The sequence below is a fragment of the Diplotaxodon limnothrissa genome, linkage group LG16 (assembly GCF_057381915.1).
Source record: "Diplotaxodon limnothrissa isolate DT_005_m linkage group LG16, D_limnothrissa_male_GT1.1, whole genome shotgun sequence".
Classification (NCBI taxonomy): domain Eukaryota; kingdom Metazoa; phylum Chordata; class Actinopteri; order Cichliformes; family Cichlidae; genus Diplotaxodon; species Diplotaxodon limnothrissa.
The window spans coordinates 16,191,828-16,206,461 of NC_140611.1; the positions used below are offsets into that span (position 1 = coordinate 16,191,828).

The window sequence follows — 14,634 nt, forward strand, 5'->3', positions numbered from 1 at the left end:
GAAAGACTGAGTGTAAACACAAAAAATATTTTATTTTATGTGCTGGAACGTGCAGAAAATAGGTTTAAATGTTAAACTACTTTCTTCAAGCCAGAGAATGTTGCATATAATTTAATTTTTGCTTGATGCATAAAGTTAAAAGATTAAAACTGATAAAACAAGTTTAAAAAAAGAGACTTTTCCATTTGATTACATTTTGTATGATGGATTATGCAGAAAAAGTAGAATTGGGCTGACAGATCTATCGCTTTATCACCTATTCAGGTTGTAAATCGTGTTTTTAAAAAGTAGCTAAGTAACTAAGTAATTAATTACTTTTGAAAATAAGTAATCAGTAAAGTAACTGGATTACTTTTTGGGGAAGTAATCAGTAATTAGTTACTGATTACTTTTTTCAAGTAACTTGACCAACACTGCATATACCTAACTAATAGGGTTGCCAACTCCCAGGAAAAAAAGAAAAGAAAAAAAAATAGGGAACCACTCCCCCACCCTCTGCCTCAAGATGCTTAATTGACAAAACCAATTTTAATTGAATGCACATATAAAACAAATGCACAGAAATCTATTATTTTTCTCCAGTAATCAAATAGATTCAACATCTTTCTTCAACAGAATTGCAGATTGCACAGATGGTACCTTTCCAAAGGAAAGAATACAATCCGGTCCTTAAGTGATGACATGACGAATCCTACTTCCAGGCCTAAAGTAGTCTGCGTTTAATATGGCTTTTGTGTTGTTAACATGTTTAATGTTATGTATTTTCTTCTATTTAATCTCAAAAAGCTCCTAAAACAGTCAGTGATCACTGTTGACCTCCCTCGGCTTTTATTACCGCTAATCATTTATTTAAGCTCAGTTTTTAAAACCTTAGGATGTAACTACAGCCCAGCCCATGCAGTAGTATATGAATGACTAACCTCGTATTATGGATGGATTATCTCAGTTGTTCTCCTGGCTGAAGTTTGGTCCTTTTACAGCATCCTACCATGCGATTACATTTGTTCCTGACCACCGAGAACACTCACGTTAACTTAACTTTTATCGAGTGGAAAAAAAGTTAGCTTGTTTATATTATGCTGTGTCGCTAGCGGTCACGTAGCACATCATTATATACCAGCTAGCCAAACTTCAGTAATCCTACAAACCTCACTGCTGTTTAGTTTTCTGTCTTCACTAATGTTGGAAGTGATAGCAGAGCTGTACGTTTTAATTTGTTTCCAAAACCCCGCAGTCAGGACATGCTATATTGTATTTAGATAGAAGCTAGCGAGCTAACTTCCTGCTAACTTCTAACTCCGTTAAATGTCATAAATTCCGTTTTCATGGATGCCTGGATGTTAAACTCAATTGTTACACCTGGTAGAGCAGAACGCTGATCATTTTATTAAAGATGACAGACTTTAGACAGTTTTTCAACTCTCAGTAATGCCATAGTGATCGTTTGATATATGGACCTGCAGCGGAGTTTAGGCCCAGACACGGCTAGTGACGTCAGACTTAACGACCAGATAGGGCTTTGGAGTTGACGTAACGCCGCAATGCATTGTGGGAGCGCGGCGCCATTTGAGAAGGCCACGAATCAAAACAAACACACTGTGTTGGAAGGACGACTTCCAGAACCATGCTCAAAATCAGCTCAAAAGTCAAAGGACTGTATCGAGACAGATTGCGCCCGGACGCCAAGAGACGGTACTTGGAAAAAATAGCGTGCACTGGTAATGTGGACCCGTATGAAATACGGCAGTGGAGTAGAAACCCTGAAGACCTACCGCCATTGTCCTACCCTGATACCTTCTCGTACCTTGTCTGTGGAGTCAGTGCATACACCGCGAATCATTTTCGGAATTATAAATCCCTGGAGGCGCACATCTAATTCACAAACGGTTGGGTACAAGAGTTGGCCGCTTTTGAGCCTCCACGTTGTGAGTACGTTGACCATATGACCAAGATACAGCCAGAGGTTGCACATAACATTGACTTCTCCTCAGCAGCTGCCCCAAAAATTCCTCTAGAAGAAAAGATAAACACACCGTCCGAAAAAAAAGGCAAATTCCACTCACTACTCTGGAGAAGTTGTCACCGATAAGCTACTCCATAAACAGAACACAGTTCTGCTGCATCACACATTAAGATGTTTGTTCTAATTTTCTATGACCTCAGCGCATTGAAATTAAAACTAAAAGCCTATAAAGAGCAATATGAATTTCTTTAGAATTTGAATGAAAATGTCGGGAGCACACCAACAAAAAATGATGGCAGAGAACTCGATATCAGCTCATCTCACCGCTGCCAACCAAGCCTGATGTTCACGTTTGGTAACATCAGATACATGAGATCCCTCATGTTGCTTTCAGGAGGGGAAACGATAAAAAGAGAGCCCATTTTCCAGCTTATTCCCTTCTCGATCGTGCGATCTAACATTGCAACCGACAACATAGCAAGTATGAGCCATAGCTGATGTTCCCGTGTGCTTTCGCCCCTGTAGCCCTTTGTTTGGCCTACTAAGATGGCGGCTCGACCAAAAATCGTGGCCACGCCCCCTCCCGTGACATCACGCTCCAAAGCCCTATAACTTACTAGGGTATATGCTAACCTTAATACTTACTGAATACAATAATGGATTTTTATACATTTTAAATCAGATGAAAACTTTGGTTGTAAGATTCAGATAAATATTTAATAAAAGCTAGACATAAGAATAAGAAAGAAAAGTATTTCTTTGTGCCCCCCTTTCCCTGTTAATGCCCTACCTGCCCCCCTGGCAAAACTTTGCTAGACCCGTCCCTGCACAGTTACCAGCTGTCAGCTACAAAGGATCCTGGTGTTATTTGTCTCTCAGCAACAGTTCATAACTTCCCTTCAACCTAAAATGTAAACCTGTTTCTCCATCACCTGTTCATCTGTGATGATTCAGTAAGGACATCTCCTGGTTTCATCTTCATGTTTCCCTCTCACCACATATCCAAACAGACATCATGACCAGCAGCTTTTACAGCTGTGGCTCCAGCAAACATCAGCTGATACTAGAAATTAATATTAAATAAATGCTAACAACAGCTGATCAAGCTTCAACGTGCTGCTGTTGTTTAATGTGACCTCCGCTGGTTTCCTCTTTCTGGCGCAGAGAGAAAAGCCGATCAGCTGATCACTGATCAGTTTCATGATTGAATTAGTAACTTTCTAGCTGAAGTAGTACGGGACAAATCGCGTTCCTTCTCACCTCAACTTTAAAGTTCGACCTCCTCGGCTGTAATTGGTCCAGCCCAGAGTCGATCATGACCAACTGGCCAATCCACCACCATTCATTTATACCATTAAAAAAAAAGAAAAGAAATAAAACCCCATCGGCCCATTAAAACGAAAAATCAGGAGCGGCCAGTCCAGCCTTGCTACTACTAATAATAAAAGAAGTAATAGTAATAATAATAACAATTTTATTTATATTATGGAAGAAACTGAGACACACATGTGTATGTATATATATATATACACACACACACACACACACACACACACACGTGTGTCTATATATATATACATAGACACACGTGTGTGTATATATATACACACACAGTACAGAGAGAAGGTATTTAAAAAAAATAATGAGATACATTGTTACAAAGTCAAAAACAGTGCGGCTCATACAACATATTTGATTTATGCTACATAATTGCACATGCTACATATATTCTAAAAACAACTGTTATATGAATGTTTGTTAAAATATAGATATATACATATAAGCTACATCATTAAAACTACCTGCATAAGATTGTGTAGATCCCTATCAGTCAGCCAAACCACTTCTGATGCAGTGGCACAAGGACAAGGGACCCCTGGGGTGTCCTGTGGGTTGTGGCACCAGGCTTTTGCCAGAAACTCTTTGTGCCCGAGTGATTGTGGGGGTCTGTCTTTTGTGGATTGGGATTATTCCAGCTCATGATCAGATTTCTGTCTGGCTTGGAAAATCCACTTAACAAATCCTGCATTTGTTAAAGTCAGATCAGAAATAATAAGGGGAAACAGGGTTTTCCACCTATGACAAATGTGCTTTGTAATGAGGTGATGGATTCTTTAAAATAAATAGAAAGCTAATGCAGGGATGATAACTAGTTACCCAAGACACACAGCTGCTCTTCATGTTCATTTATTCTGTTATACACACACACAAAGAAAAAACAAACAAAAAAACCCCAACTGGCACAAATGATTTTGAGATTTGACTCAAGACAAAGAGCTTCTCTGACTCAGAGTAACCCGCTCTGACTTCCTTTCTGAAGTCTTTCTTCCCCTTTGACCCATTCTCGCTCTATGCTGTGGTGATTGTGGTTTCAAAAACACCTTTCTCTGTGCTCATTCTTGACCTCACTGCGCAGAGTACAAAGTCTCTTTATTTTCCATCTTCATTGAATCTCCACTGCTCAAACTCTGCAGATGTATTATCTCTCTCAGCTTTTGTCTGAAGTCCTTACATGCAAAGTAGTAAATGAATGGGTCGAGGCAGCTATTTAGACAGCTGAAGCACAGAGACAGCTTGTAGGCTGTGTAGATAGACTTCTTATAGTAGAGTCTCAGCACGCTATGTATCAGCAGGAGGATGTTGTTTGGACCAAAGCAGAATGTGAAGACTAAGAGAACAATGACTGCCAGACGGATTGCTCTCTTTTTCTGGGATGTCTTTGAATCACTGGCCAGCTTGCGTATGACACTGATGTAGCAGAATGATGTCACACAGAACGGAAAGAGAAAGAGAACGAAGACCATGCTGAAGAGGAAGGCTGCCCAGGCCGCCATGGATGGAAGCATTTCTGTCTTCAGTATATCAAAACAGGTTGTAATGTTAAGCTGAGGAACGCGATAGGTCAGGTCTGTCGTCATCAGTGGATACAGAGTGCTCAGGACCAAACCCCACATGACGAAGCAGCTGATAAAAGCGATCAGTCTCTTCTTCCTGATCCGCCTGAACAGCATGGGCCTGACAATGCCCAGATAGCGGTCGATACCGATGGCCATCATTGTAAGGATGGAGCAGTACATATTGGAGTAGAAAACGAGGGTCACAAAACTGTAAATGGGAAGAAAGAAAAAACGTTTTCTGTTTAATTGCTGGCTGAAGTAAAAAAATAATCAGTAACAGGTTCAGGAAAATGAAGTGAATCTCGACTACACTTTCGTATATTTTCTATTTAAAGATGTGACTACTTTCACTGTCATAGCATCAAGACTGTCACGCTCTGTCTCCCTTGAAATATCTGTATAAAATCAGTGTAATAGAAGAAAAGCTGTGGCACATGTATATATATACCTTGATATATCTATATAACTTTGTTGTCTTCAACGCAAGTTTTTTCTGCAGATTAATCAATAATCCCCCTGTCCCATTAATGTCCGAGTTTAATAAAAAGTACCTGCACATGTTTGGTCCCAGATTCCATTGATATCCTTGGAGCTGGTAGGAGATCTGAAAGGGCAGAGCAGCACCGAGAGCCATGTCGGTAAGGGTAAGATTTATCATGAAGATGATGGAAGGAGACTTGGGAGAGGTACGGAAGAGGAGAAGCCACATGGACAAGCCATTTCCCACCAAGTTAATGCCGGTGATGAATATGTACAAAATAGAGATAGAGATGGCGGCGCCAGAATTCTGCAGAAAGTTTATCGTGGCGTTGTCTAATTTGCTGGAATTCACCTTCATGTTTGAAAGCGAGCGGTCTCTCGTCACCTGTGTGCAAGGGTTCAGAAAAGCCTTGTGAGGTTCACAGAAGACAAGTCAGTTTTTTCACAATATACTGGTGGAAGTAAAGAAATGTTATTTACACTCTAAAAATATATATGTTGGATTTACCTAAACAAGCATGCACACCAATCGCTTAATAAAAAAAGAAATAAAAAATCAAGCAGCTGAAAGTAGCCTCTAATATTACAATGGCAAGTCAGAAATCTTTTTTTAATTTTGAGTGTGAAATATTTACATTTGAGTAAGTCATGTAAATTTAATGTACCCGGCCAAAGTAACCAAGCTTAATTAATGACTCCATTTCACCATTCCTTTGTGCTGTACCCTGTTTGGTTACATGATAACAGCTTTTTGTTAACATCTGAACAGCAGCCATGGATGAGCACACCGAATGGATAAACACCGACACTGCTCTCACCCACACAAGCATTGGAAACCACATCACTTGTTCCCAACAATGAAAGTGTAAACACAATCTTAACTCAAATGAAAATCACAGCACAACTAAAAAAAGAGAAAAGAAATAAATCAGTGCAGAACTGTCCTGGTGACAAAAGTGTCAAAATCAACTAAACTTAGCACTAGTGTAACATTGCATACACAATTTAAAGTACAGTTGGAGGGATTGTTTGCACTGACAGCTTGCAGCACATCTTGATGTCCTGCATTTCTCATACATCAATATAAGTAAGTAAGTAAGTAAGTAAAATTTATTTATATAGCACATTTCACAGATAAAAATCACAAAGTGCTTTACAGTAAGATCAGACATACAAGTTAAAATTAATTAAATTAGTTAAAAGCCCGTTTGTATAAAAATGTCTTCAGCTGCTTTTTAAAGGAGTCAGTAGAGTCTAGACAGCGTAAAGACAACGGCAGAGAGTTCCACAGCCTAGGTGCCAGTGCCTGAAAAGCCCGATCCCCACGTGTTTTAAATCTAGTACGTGGGACCACCAGTAGCCTCTGACCTGAAGACCTAAGTGCTCGGGATGAAGCATGAGGTTTCAACAGGTCAGAGATATACTGGGGAGCTTCACCATGCAGAGCTCTAAAAGTTACAACTAAAATTTTAAAATGAACCCTAAAATTTACAGGCAGCCAATGAAGAGAAGCCAAAACTGGAGTAATGTGTGACCTCTTGTTTGTACCAGTTAAAAGTCTTGCCGCTGCATTCTGTACAGACTGAAGGCGATCCAGAGCTGATTTGTTAAGACTGAGGGAAGAAAAAAACCCTCTCATCCTGTCTGAAGTGCTGTTACAAACAGTAGTTTGCTGCAGAAACACGAATGATTGATCTCAAGGTGTGAAACAAATACCTTTGCCCTTATTCCAGGAATCTATTTCTGTGTTGATGTTCGCGTGCGAGCAGCACATGTGTCGGGTGGAGTTTTCACACAGGAAAAAGGTATGCATGATTTGTGGTGCAGAGTGCCAACTGTTGCTATGGCTTATTTTTTTCAATCTTGTGAAATGCTCTGGGGAGCTGATTTGTAACCTGTAGCAAACAATATCCTTAAAAGGCTTAAAACCGTAAACTGAAACTGCGAGACGATGAACGCTACAGCAAAAGCAGTGAATACAAGCACTTTTTCCTCACGCGCCATGGCCCGCATGGCAATCGTGGTGAACAAAGTTACCACATTACAAAGAAAGGTGAAATCTACAGACCACCAACTTTGAGTCATTGAAAGTTTCTTTCAGTTTTAAGCCATGGGAATTACGTTATTACTTCATCGCTGTTACTGTTAGTGACGACAACACCATTTTGGTAACTTACCCTTTTTCATTTCCTGAAAACTATTTCTCATACCACTATAAAGGCACATTTTTACTAATGTGTTCTTCAGAATTATATTTTAACATTACATAAACTCACTCACATTGCCTCTCATGAAATTTGTTCAAACTGTTGTCGCCTCAACGCTGTCGTAATCGTTTCCTTTTTTAACTTTTAACTAAAGCACATGTATTTAAAAAACAAACAAAACAAAACATCATGTTGAATCTACTATTAGTGAAAAGGTAAAAATGAATACAAACCATCTAAAATAATAACAATAACAACTGGGCTCGTCTTTATTCAGTAACACACTGGGAAATAATGCGTATTGTATACAAGAGCTGAGAACTCACCTTTGCGAACACACGCTGAAGCCACAAGTTGGCATCTGAGTGTCAGTTATAGATGGGTTACAGATATTGTGACTAAGAAAGGCTGCTGAGGAAATGGGGGTTTGAACTTACGGTGCCAGAATCGCAGGAAATGGATCATGTGACAATCTTTATCCTACCAACTGCACTAACGGCCACCCATTAGATTCAGTCTTGGAAATTACTTGCAACAAGGCAGACATGTGTGACTCACCTCAAGCTTATGAGCACACGTTTACTTGCCACGTTCCCCCACATGCTCGTCTTATTCCTTCCCATGTTCGCCATAATAACTTCAGCTATGGCGCTCCTGTGTAATCGGTTATTTAGTAAAACATTGTGTGACCGAACTCTACTGAGAGCTTCTAAGAAATGAGACTGGAAATGTAAAAACCCACTATGTTTGTGTACAGATTTATAGTAAACTTCTTAAAGTCTTTGGGAGTTCCCAGAGTGTCATAGTGTCTCTTTCGCTTTTGCTCATTAAGTGAGATTATAAAGAAGAGAGAAGGCATAAAGTAAAACCTGTGACATGTATGCCAGTGTGTGGCGAGGAGGAGGAGGGGGGATAAATTTGAACAAAAACTGAGCAAAAATAACAAAGTTTAAGGACTAAAGACTATAAAGAGGGATCGTGAGAGAGTTTTTAGGTCTGAGGAAATACCAACTGCCACCTTCAACACCTATATGAAAGTGTGAACATATACCCACGAATGTGATATTACAGTTAAGAGTCTTGTGAGTGAGAATGCATGTTTTTCGCACGTTCATGAGAATTAGTGTGTACATGTGTGCTCTTATTCTGCTGGTTTCCTGTTGATTATGATACTTCTGCTTTATCTGGGGGAAAGATGACAAACTGTGTCTGTGAGGATATTCTGAAGAAAGAGCAAAAACAAAATGCATGAGCAACTTTTCTTCAATGTCACTTGCGACCCAGCCTTCAACAGTCTCACTTCACCAACTTTACTCTTCCTGCAACGACCGAATACCAACTATATTCATATGCAAACAGTAATGACTCATAACTAGCAACTGTTAATGCATATTATGCACAGGTAAATCTGGCTTCACCCAAACTGTTAGACAACCACACTAACAGAAAAAATTAACGGTTTAGTCTTTTTATTTTATCACACTTATGGAAAATTAAAGCAACAACAAAATGATCCAAGAGGTATTACATGTTTAAACACTGTCAGTTTCCATGTTGGGACACGTGCAAAAACAAAAACAAAAATATAAGGCTTTTTAAATGAATATTTGTAGCTTCCCCATTACATTTAGTTGATGGCTTTATTAGAAAACCATGCAAAGAGCATAAAAAATTAATAGTGGTCACCGATTGGTGCCATACTTTGCAATTTTACATAATTTATTTCTAGGAAATACTTTATAGAAATGTAGAGAATGTGTTCTTCCTGGCTCCTGGGTGATCAAGTACAAAGCTTGGCTCACACGCAAAAACAGGATCTCTGTTGTAGAGACAGAGACGCCTGAAAAATAGGATGGACCAAATTTAAGACACGCAAGTAAAATGGAACATTTCCCCTCATTCGCTCGCTTTTACACACAACAACACACACAAAATTTCCTGCCTGGCATTGTTTACATCCATTTTCTATACGTTCTAGTTGCAATATTCTTAGTTTACATAAAATCTATAAGAGCATTATAAAATATACATGATCTGAGAACTATAGAGGATGCAGAGGATGAGGCAATGGTCTCACAAGTAAACTACTGATGGATGCTGCCAATTAGCTGCCTCCCACAGGGATCACACTTCAATATTATCACTACACAGAATGACACATAACTGGCTCAAGTGCTGATGAAGTTGAAAGTAGCTAGCAGAGCAGTTTCAGTAGCAGCTATAGCGCCAATCTCTGAATGAGAACACAGGAAGAGCAGGGCATAAAACAAAAAAAGATTTGTTTCACTGTTGTGCTATCATTCTGGTATTCTTTCCTCCAAGTCTTCATGCTCGAGCAGGCAAAAAACCCCCAAAACAGAATCCTGACCAACACCCAAATCTCTGAATTTCATCACACCTAACACACAGAAAAATTACTACTAGGCTGCTTTTGAAGTGATTTTTCTTTCTCAGCGGGGTATATTCATCTTGAAAGCTCAGTGATAACCAGTCGAATCTGTCACCACCAACTTAGGTGAAGGATGAATAATTAACTCGTTTTTACCCCTTAAAGCGTCCACACTGCTCACTGCTCATCTTTACTTTTCTCAAAACCTTTCTCCAGCCCCGTTGCCATGGTCGCAACCTCATAACAGTGCTCCGTCCTGGATTCAGGCGAGTGGCCCACAGGGATGCAGTCGTAGCCTTTGCCTGCCGAGCTCATGCGCTTCCGGTTGCGTGCACCTGGCTGATAGAGCTGCATGGCTGGACGGTCCTGCAGGGAGAAAAGAGCGCAGGGACATGGGAGATACGCTATATAGTAGCAACTTGATTACACTGAGCCTACCTACTATGTGTGGTTACTTGCAATTTGTGATTACAATAGTGCACACTATGGGTGATTGCAGTAACTATCTCCAAGGTTAAATACCATTCATTCAATTTCTAAAAGGGATCTGCTTATTCATACACAACAAAGCAAGTTCACAGTTCTTTTGGGTGAAACTGCTGCATATAAAGCTCTACTGAAGTGTGTGAATGTGTGTGTGAATGGGTGGATGACTAGATATGTAAAGCGCTTTGGGGTCCTTAGGGACTAGTAAAGCGCTATATAAATACAGGCCATTTACCATTTACTGAAGTATTTTGTGATTCCAGTGGGAGTTGCACAGAATCTGGTAAATTGCTTCAAATAATAGGGTATTAAAAATTGTTATTTTGGGGGTTGAAAACCGTGTGGCTGAAAAAGAACAAAAGCAAACAAAAATAAGTAGTGAATTTACAGCTGCTGGCATCATCTCTGCTTGAAGCCTGAGGCTACACTAACTGACACCTAGCTCTAAACACAAATGAAGCTGTGAAACTGACAGCCTTCAAACAACAGTGTGGGTTTCACAGGTCTGAGAGTCTGGCAGGAGCAAAAAAAAAAGTTGAAAAACCCACTGATGATATCTTTGTTTATGATGCATTTAATAGTGTTTTCACAGGCCTGCTTGGAAGAAACATAAGCTGGCCTACTATCAGATGGAGACAGTCACACATAAATCAATATCTGAAACAAGTCTACACAGATGAACAAATTAGTGATGAAACAATCAGCGATCGCCTTCTCCCCATTCTCATGCTCACCTTCTCGCTCACCTTGTTTCGGAGGCGTTCCTTCCTGTTACCCAGGTCCTCTCTCTCCTCCTTTCCTATCTTGTCTCCACTGTCAGGACAGTAGGAATAGCCATGATGGTGTCCTTCTTTCTTTGCTCGGTCCTGGCAGTAGCCCTTCCCCCATTTGGTCTCATCCTTCCGCCGCATGAACTTGTCAAACTCATAGTGATGCCTCTGTCGTTTCCTCTCTTCATCTTTCCCACGGTGATCCTTATCTCTCTGCCTGCGCCCATGCTGTTCTCGCTGCTCCTTGTCACTCTCAGGCTGACCTCTAGTGGTCAGAATATAGATTGCAGAAACACCAGGTTAGACACCAGGATGCTAGTTGCAAAAGATTTGCATTATAAGACATCATGGAAGGTTTTTAAAAGTATTTTTTGGTTTTTCTGCAATACAATTTGTAATTATTAACTGCATATTAATGCTACAAAGATCAATGATTGTCCTTTAGAATACATAAAATATTGCGGCTAATATGTTATGTTAAATGCAATCAAAATATTTACGGTATTGATTTATGTTTTGGTACATATATATGTCTGAAAACTGTCCATAGGGGTGCCGTATTTTAACTAGTAGTGATCTAATTCTGTCAGCCAAAATCAAAACCAGTCAACATGTCTGAATGATTTCACAGTCCTTACTTGTCTTTGGGGTCCTTTGACTTTATTTGTCCTCCAGTTTTCTCCCATTTGCCTCTGTCTGTCTCTCCAGTGTCACTCTTGTCCTTCATTCGGTCTGAATCCACATCATCATCCCGGTCACTTTTCTTAAGGAGCTGAAGGAGCACAAATAATACAGAAAAAACTCCATGTCTACACGCCACTGCATGATCTAAACAACAATGGTTATTTAATGAGATTTTTATGCTGACTGGCTACCTTAATTTTAATGTCTTTGTCAGACAATTTCTTCTGCTTTTCTGCCTCTTTTCGCTTGCGTCTCTCCTCCTCCCGCCGCTTTCTCTTTTCCTCCTCCCTTTGCCGCTTCTTTTCAAGCTCTCTTCTTCTTCTCTCCTCTCTCTTCTCCTCTCTTATTCTCTGTCGAGGAAGATGGGACAGCTTGAAATAGATGTTTCACATTTCAAAAACACTTTGGAGATAGCTTCGCCTTCCTACCTGTTTCTCAATTTTCTTATTTTTGATGTACTCCAGCAGCGGTGTCGTCCGTTTGGCTAAAATCAAGAAACAATAGAATCAGTTAATCAATATATAAAAATCTGTGGTACGCTATTAGTAGGCAGATGGACACATGAAGATATTTTACTGTACCTATGAGCTCTCTGGTCTTGGCCTCTATCTCTCCTAGCAGTGTCTCAGGGTTGGCCATAGACTTCTCCTCGTCACAGGAGTAATTCTCCAAGAACCGCTTATATTCTGGATCTGACCCAGAATGGAACAGATACTAAATTAACAAGTTCTGACCTAAATGTGTCCTATTTAAACACTTTTGATTCTCTGAACATCCTAAACCCATGTAAGAATGACAAACTGTATTTAGGACAGCTTTAGAGCAGGACAGACTCTAATGTATTTTACCTTCTTCAATGCTCCCAGCTTTGGCATCTTTTTTCTTTAGCTTCTTCTTCGAAATCTTTTGAAAGGGAGCAAACTCTACGACTGCAGGATACTCTTGGCCTGAATAAATATTGAAACAGAAAGCAGCCCATCACTGACAGACTAGCTATCAGATAGTAAGAATGGCAACAAAAGTTTTAAAGTGACCTCTTTGCCCATAAAGATTATCCTGTAACCGTAAAGCAAACATGCTTTTATTTGCATTTAACATAGCAGGATAATGTGGCCCTGTGTGCCAACAGTGATGCAGTGACAATAAAGTTAAAATGTGTTAAAAGCAGGCAAGAAGTACCTTTGTTGTCTATGAAGACATAGCCATCAAATCGGTCCCTAAACAGCAGGATATCCTCAGGGTTTTTAAAATTGATATACGCTCTGGAGAACAGGTGGGGGTACAGACTGTGAAGAGAAAATGGCATCCCAAAATTTCATAATTACATTTGTAAGAAAACAGAACTTTTAATCACCTAGTTCAGAAAATATTGATACCTTTGATCTGCTGGGAAAAACTCAAAGTAGTCATAAGATGGAAGTGGACTCAATTGCTCTTCTAGCTGCTCCTTTGACAGGTTAGGTGGGAGCCTTCGAATCACCACCTATAAGCATGTTTGCATGTTTGTTATTTTTATTTAACATTTGTTTTACACAGAAATACAGTAAGATAAATAAATCCATCAACTTTACAAAGGCACAACATATACATACCCCAAAAACCCCCTCCATATAAACTCATGTTGTTCAAAACTTGACACCAAAGAGCTACTTGAGGCAAATGCGCAGTCATTGAAACTATGAAAATATTAACTCAACAAAGAATTTAAACAGGCTCAAACACGATATAGCGATGTAATAAAACATTAGCAGTGATGGGAGCCAACACACTAAACAATTACTGAGTGTCTGCTGCAGCAATTCTTACATTCAAAGAACACGGGAATGATATTAAGGCCTAAAAGTGGGGTTACTGGGCATGCATGCTGAAAACAAGAAGTGTATCGGAGACAGTTTTGAGAATCGCCAGCAGTCGTATTCTGCATTCCGTTGAACGTTACATGGGAATGTCATCATAAAATACCAACGTGAAGAGTCGTTACATGAAATGAAATCAGACTTAAACGTGACATGTAAGCTGAGAGGAGGCTGTAAGTGGGTGAATCCACGGGATCGTCGTGAATCCACTGCCTCAAACTCTCGTCGCTGTCCGCGGTGCTGAAACGATCCCTCCGCGTCTCCTCCATGACGGCCCCCCCAAGCAGCGTAAACAATGCGACACGGTTCAAAAGCTCAGCTACCCACCTTTGTAAACACCTCTTTCTTCTCTTCTTTCTGCTTAGGGTTGCCGGAAGTGTTTTCCTGCTCTCTTGGGATGTCCCTAAACTGTATCTCGACGACGCTTTTCTCCTTGCCCACGGTCATCTGGTCCTTTTCAGACCGCATCTCTCTCCATCTCCCTTCTCTTCGCCCGCGTTAAGCCACCGAGTGCTCGCGAGAATACAGTGATGTCGCGAGCGGACAGAGGCTGGAAAAGACAGCTTTGATATCCCGAAGGCCGAAAGAACAGGCGGCAAACTATTTAATCAACAAACATTGTTATCACTTTTATAGCCTTTTTGGAGTCTCTCTCTCTGTTTTTAAGCGGTTTTATGGTATGAAGTTTACGTAGTTTCCCTGTATGGAGCTGTTGTTCTAGCTTGGTCAACAACTGAAAGAAAAGAAAAGAAAATGTAAAAACTAAAATAAAAAAAAAGCAAAACAACTAAAATAATAGAAATAAACAATTTTATAAATAAACAAGGGAAACTATCCACTTGGTTGAAAAACGCATTTATTTAGTTTAAGCATCCACAACGGTCTTTAATCAGTACCGAAAA

General features: G+C 39.9%; 2 protein-coding genes across 3 annotated transcripts; both read right to left on the bottom strand.

Moving 5' to 3' along the window:
• Positions 1-4,368: 4,368 nt before the first annotated feature.
• On the bottom strand, positions 4,369-5,698 carry p2ry8 (P2Y receptor family member 8). Its single transcript, XM_085374926.1, has 2 exons — positions 5,412-5,698; positions 4,369-5,068 (listed from the first exon to the last, which is right to left on the bottom strand). Exons 1-2 carry the CDS (start codon positions 5,696-5,698, stop codon positions 4,369-4,371), a joined length of 987 nt encoding a protein of 328 aa, XP_085231052.1.
• Positions 5,699-10,113: 4,415 nt separating this feature from the next.
• Positions 10,114-14,200, bottom strand: upf3a (UPF3A regulator of nonsense mediated mRNA decay). Of its 2 annotated transcripts, none has more exons than XM_085374621.1 (10): positions 14,060-14,200; positions 13,253-13,359; positions 13,056-13,162; positions 12,725-12,823; positions 12,458-12,568; positions 12,305-12,360; positions 12,068-12,226; positions 11,831-11,964; positions 11,157-11,457; positions 10,114-10,302 (listed from the first exon to the last, which is right to left on the bottom strand). In XM_085374621.1, the coding sequence occupies exons 1-10, from the start codon at positions 14,198-14,200 to the stop codon at positions 10,114-10,116; spliced, it is 1,404 nt and encodes a 467-aa protein (XP_085230747.1). The 2 variants fall into 2 exon arrangements, with proteins under 2 accessions (XP_085230747.1, XP_085230746.1); XM_085374620.1 differs by having other exon boundaries at positions 11,157-11,460.
• Between the last annotated feature and the right edge of the window lie 434 nt (positions 14,201-14,634).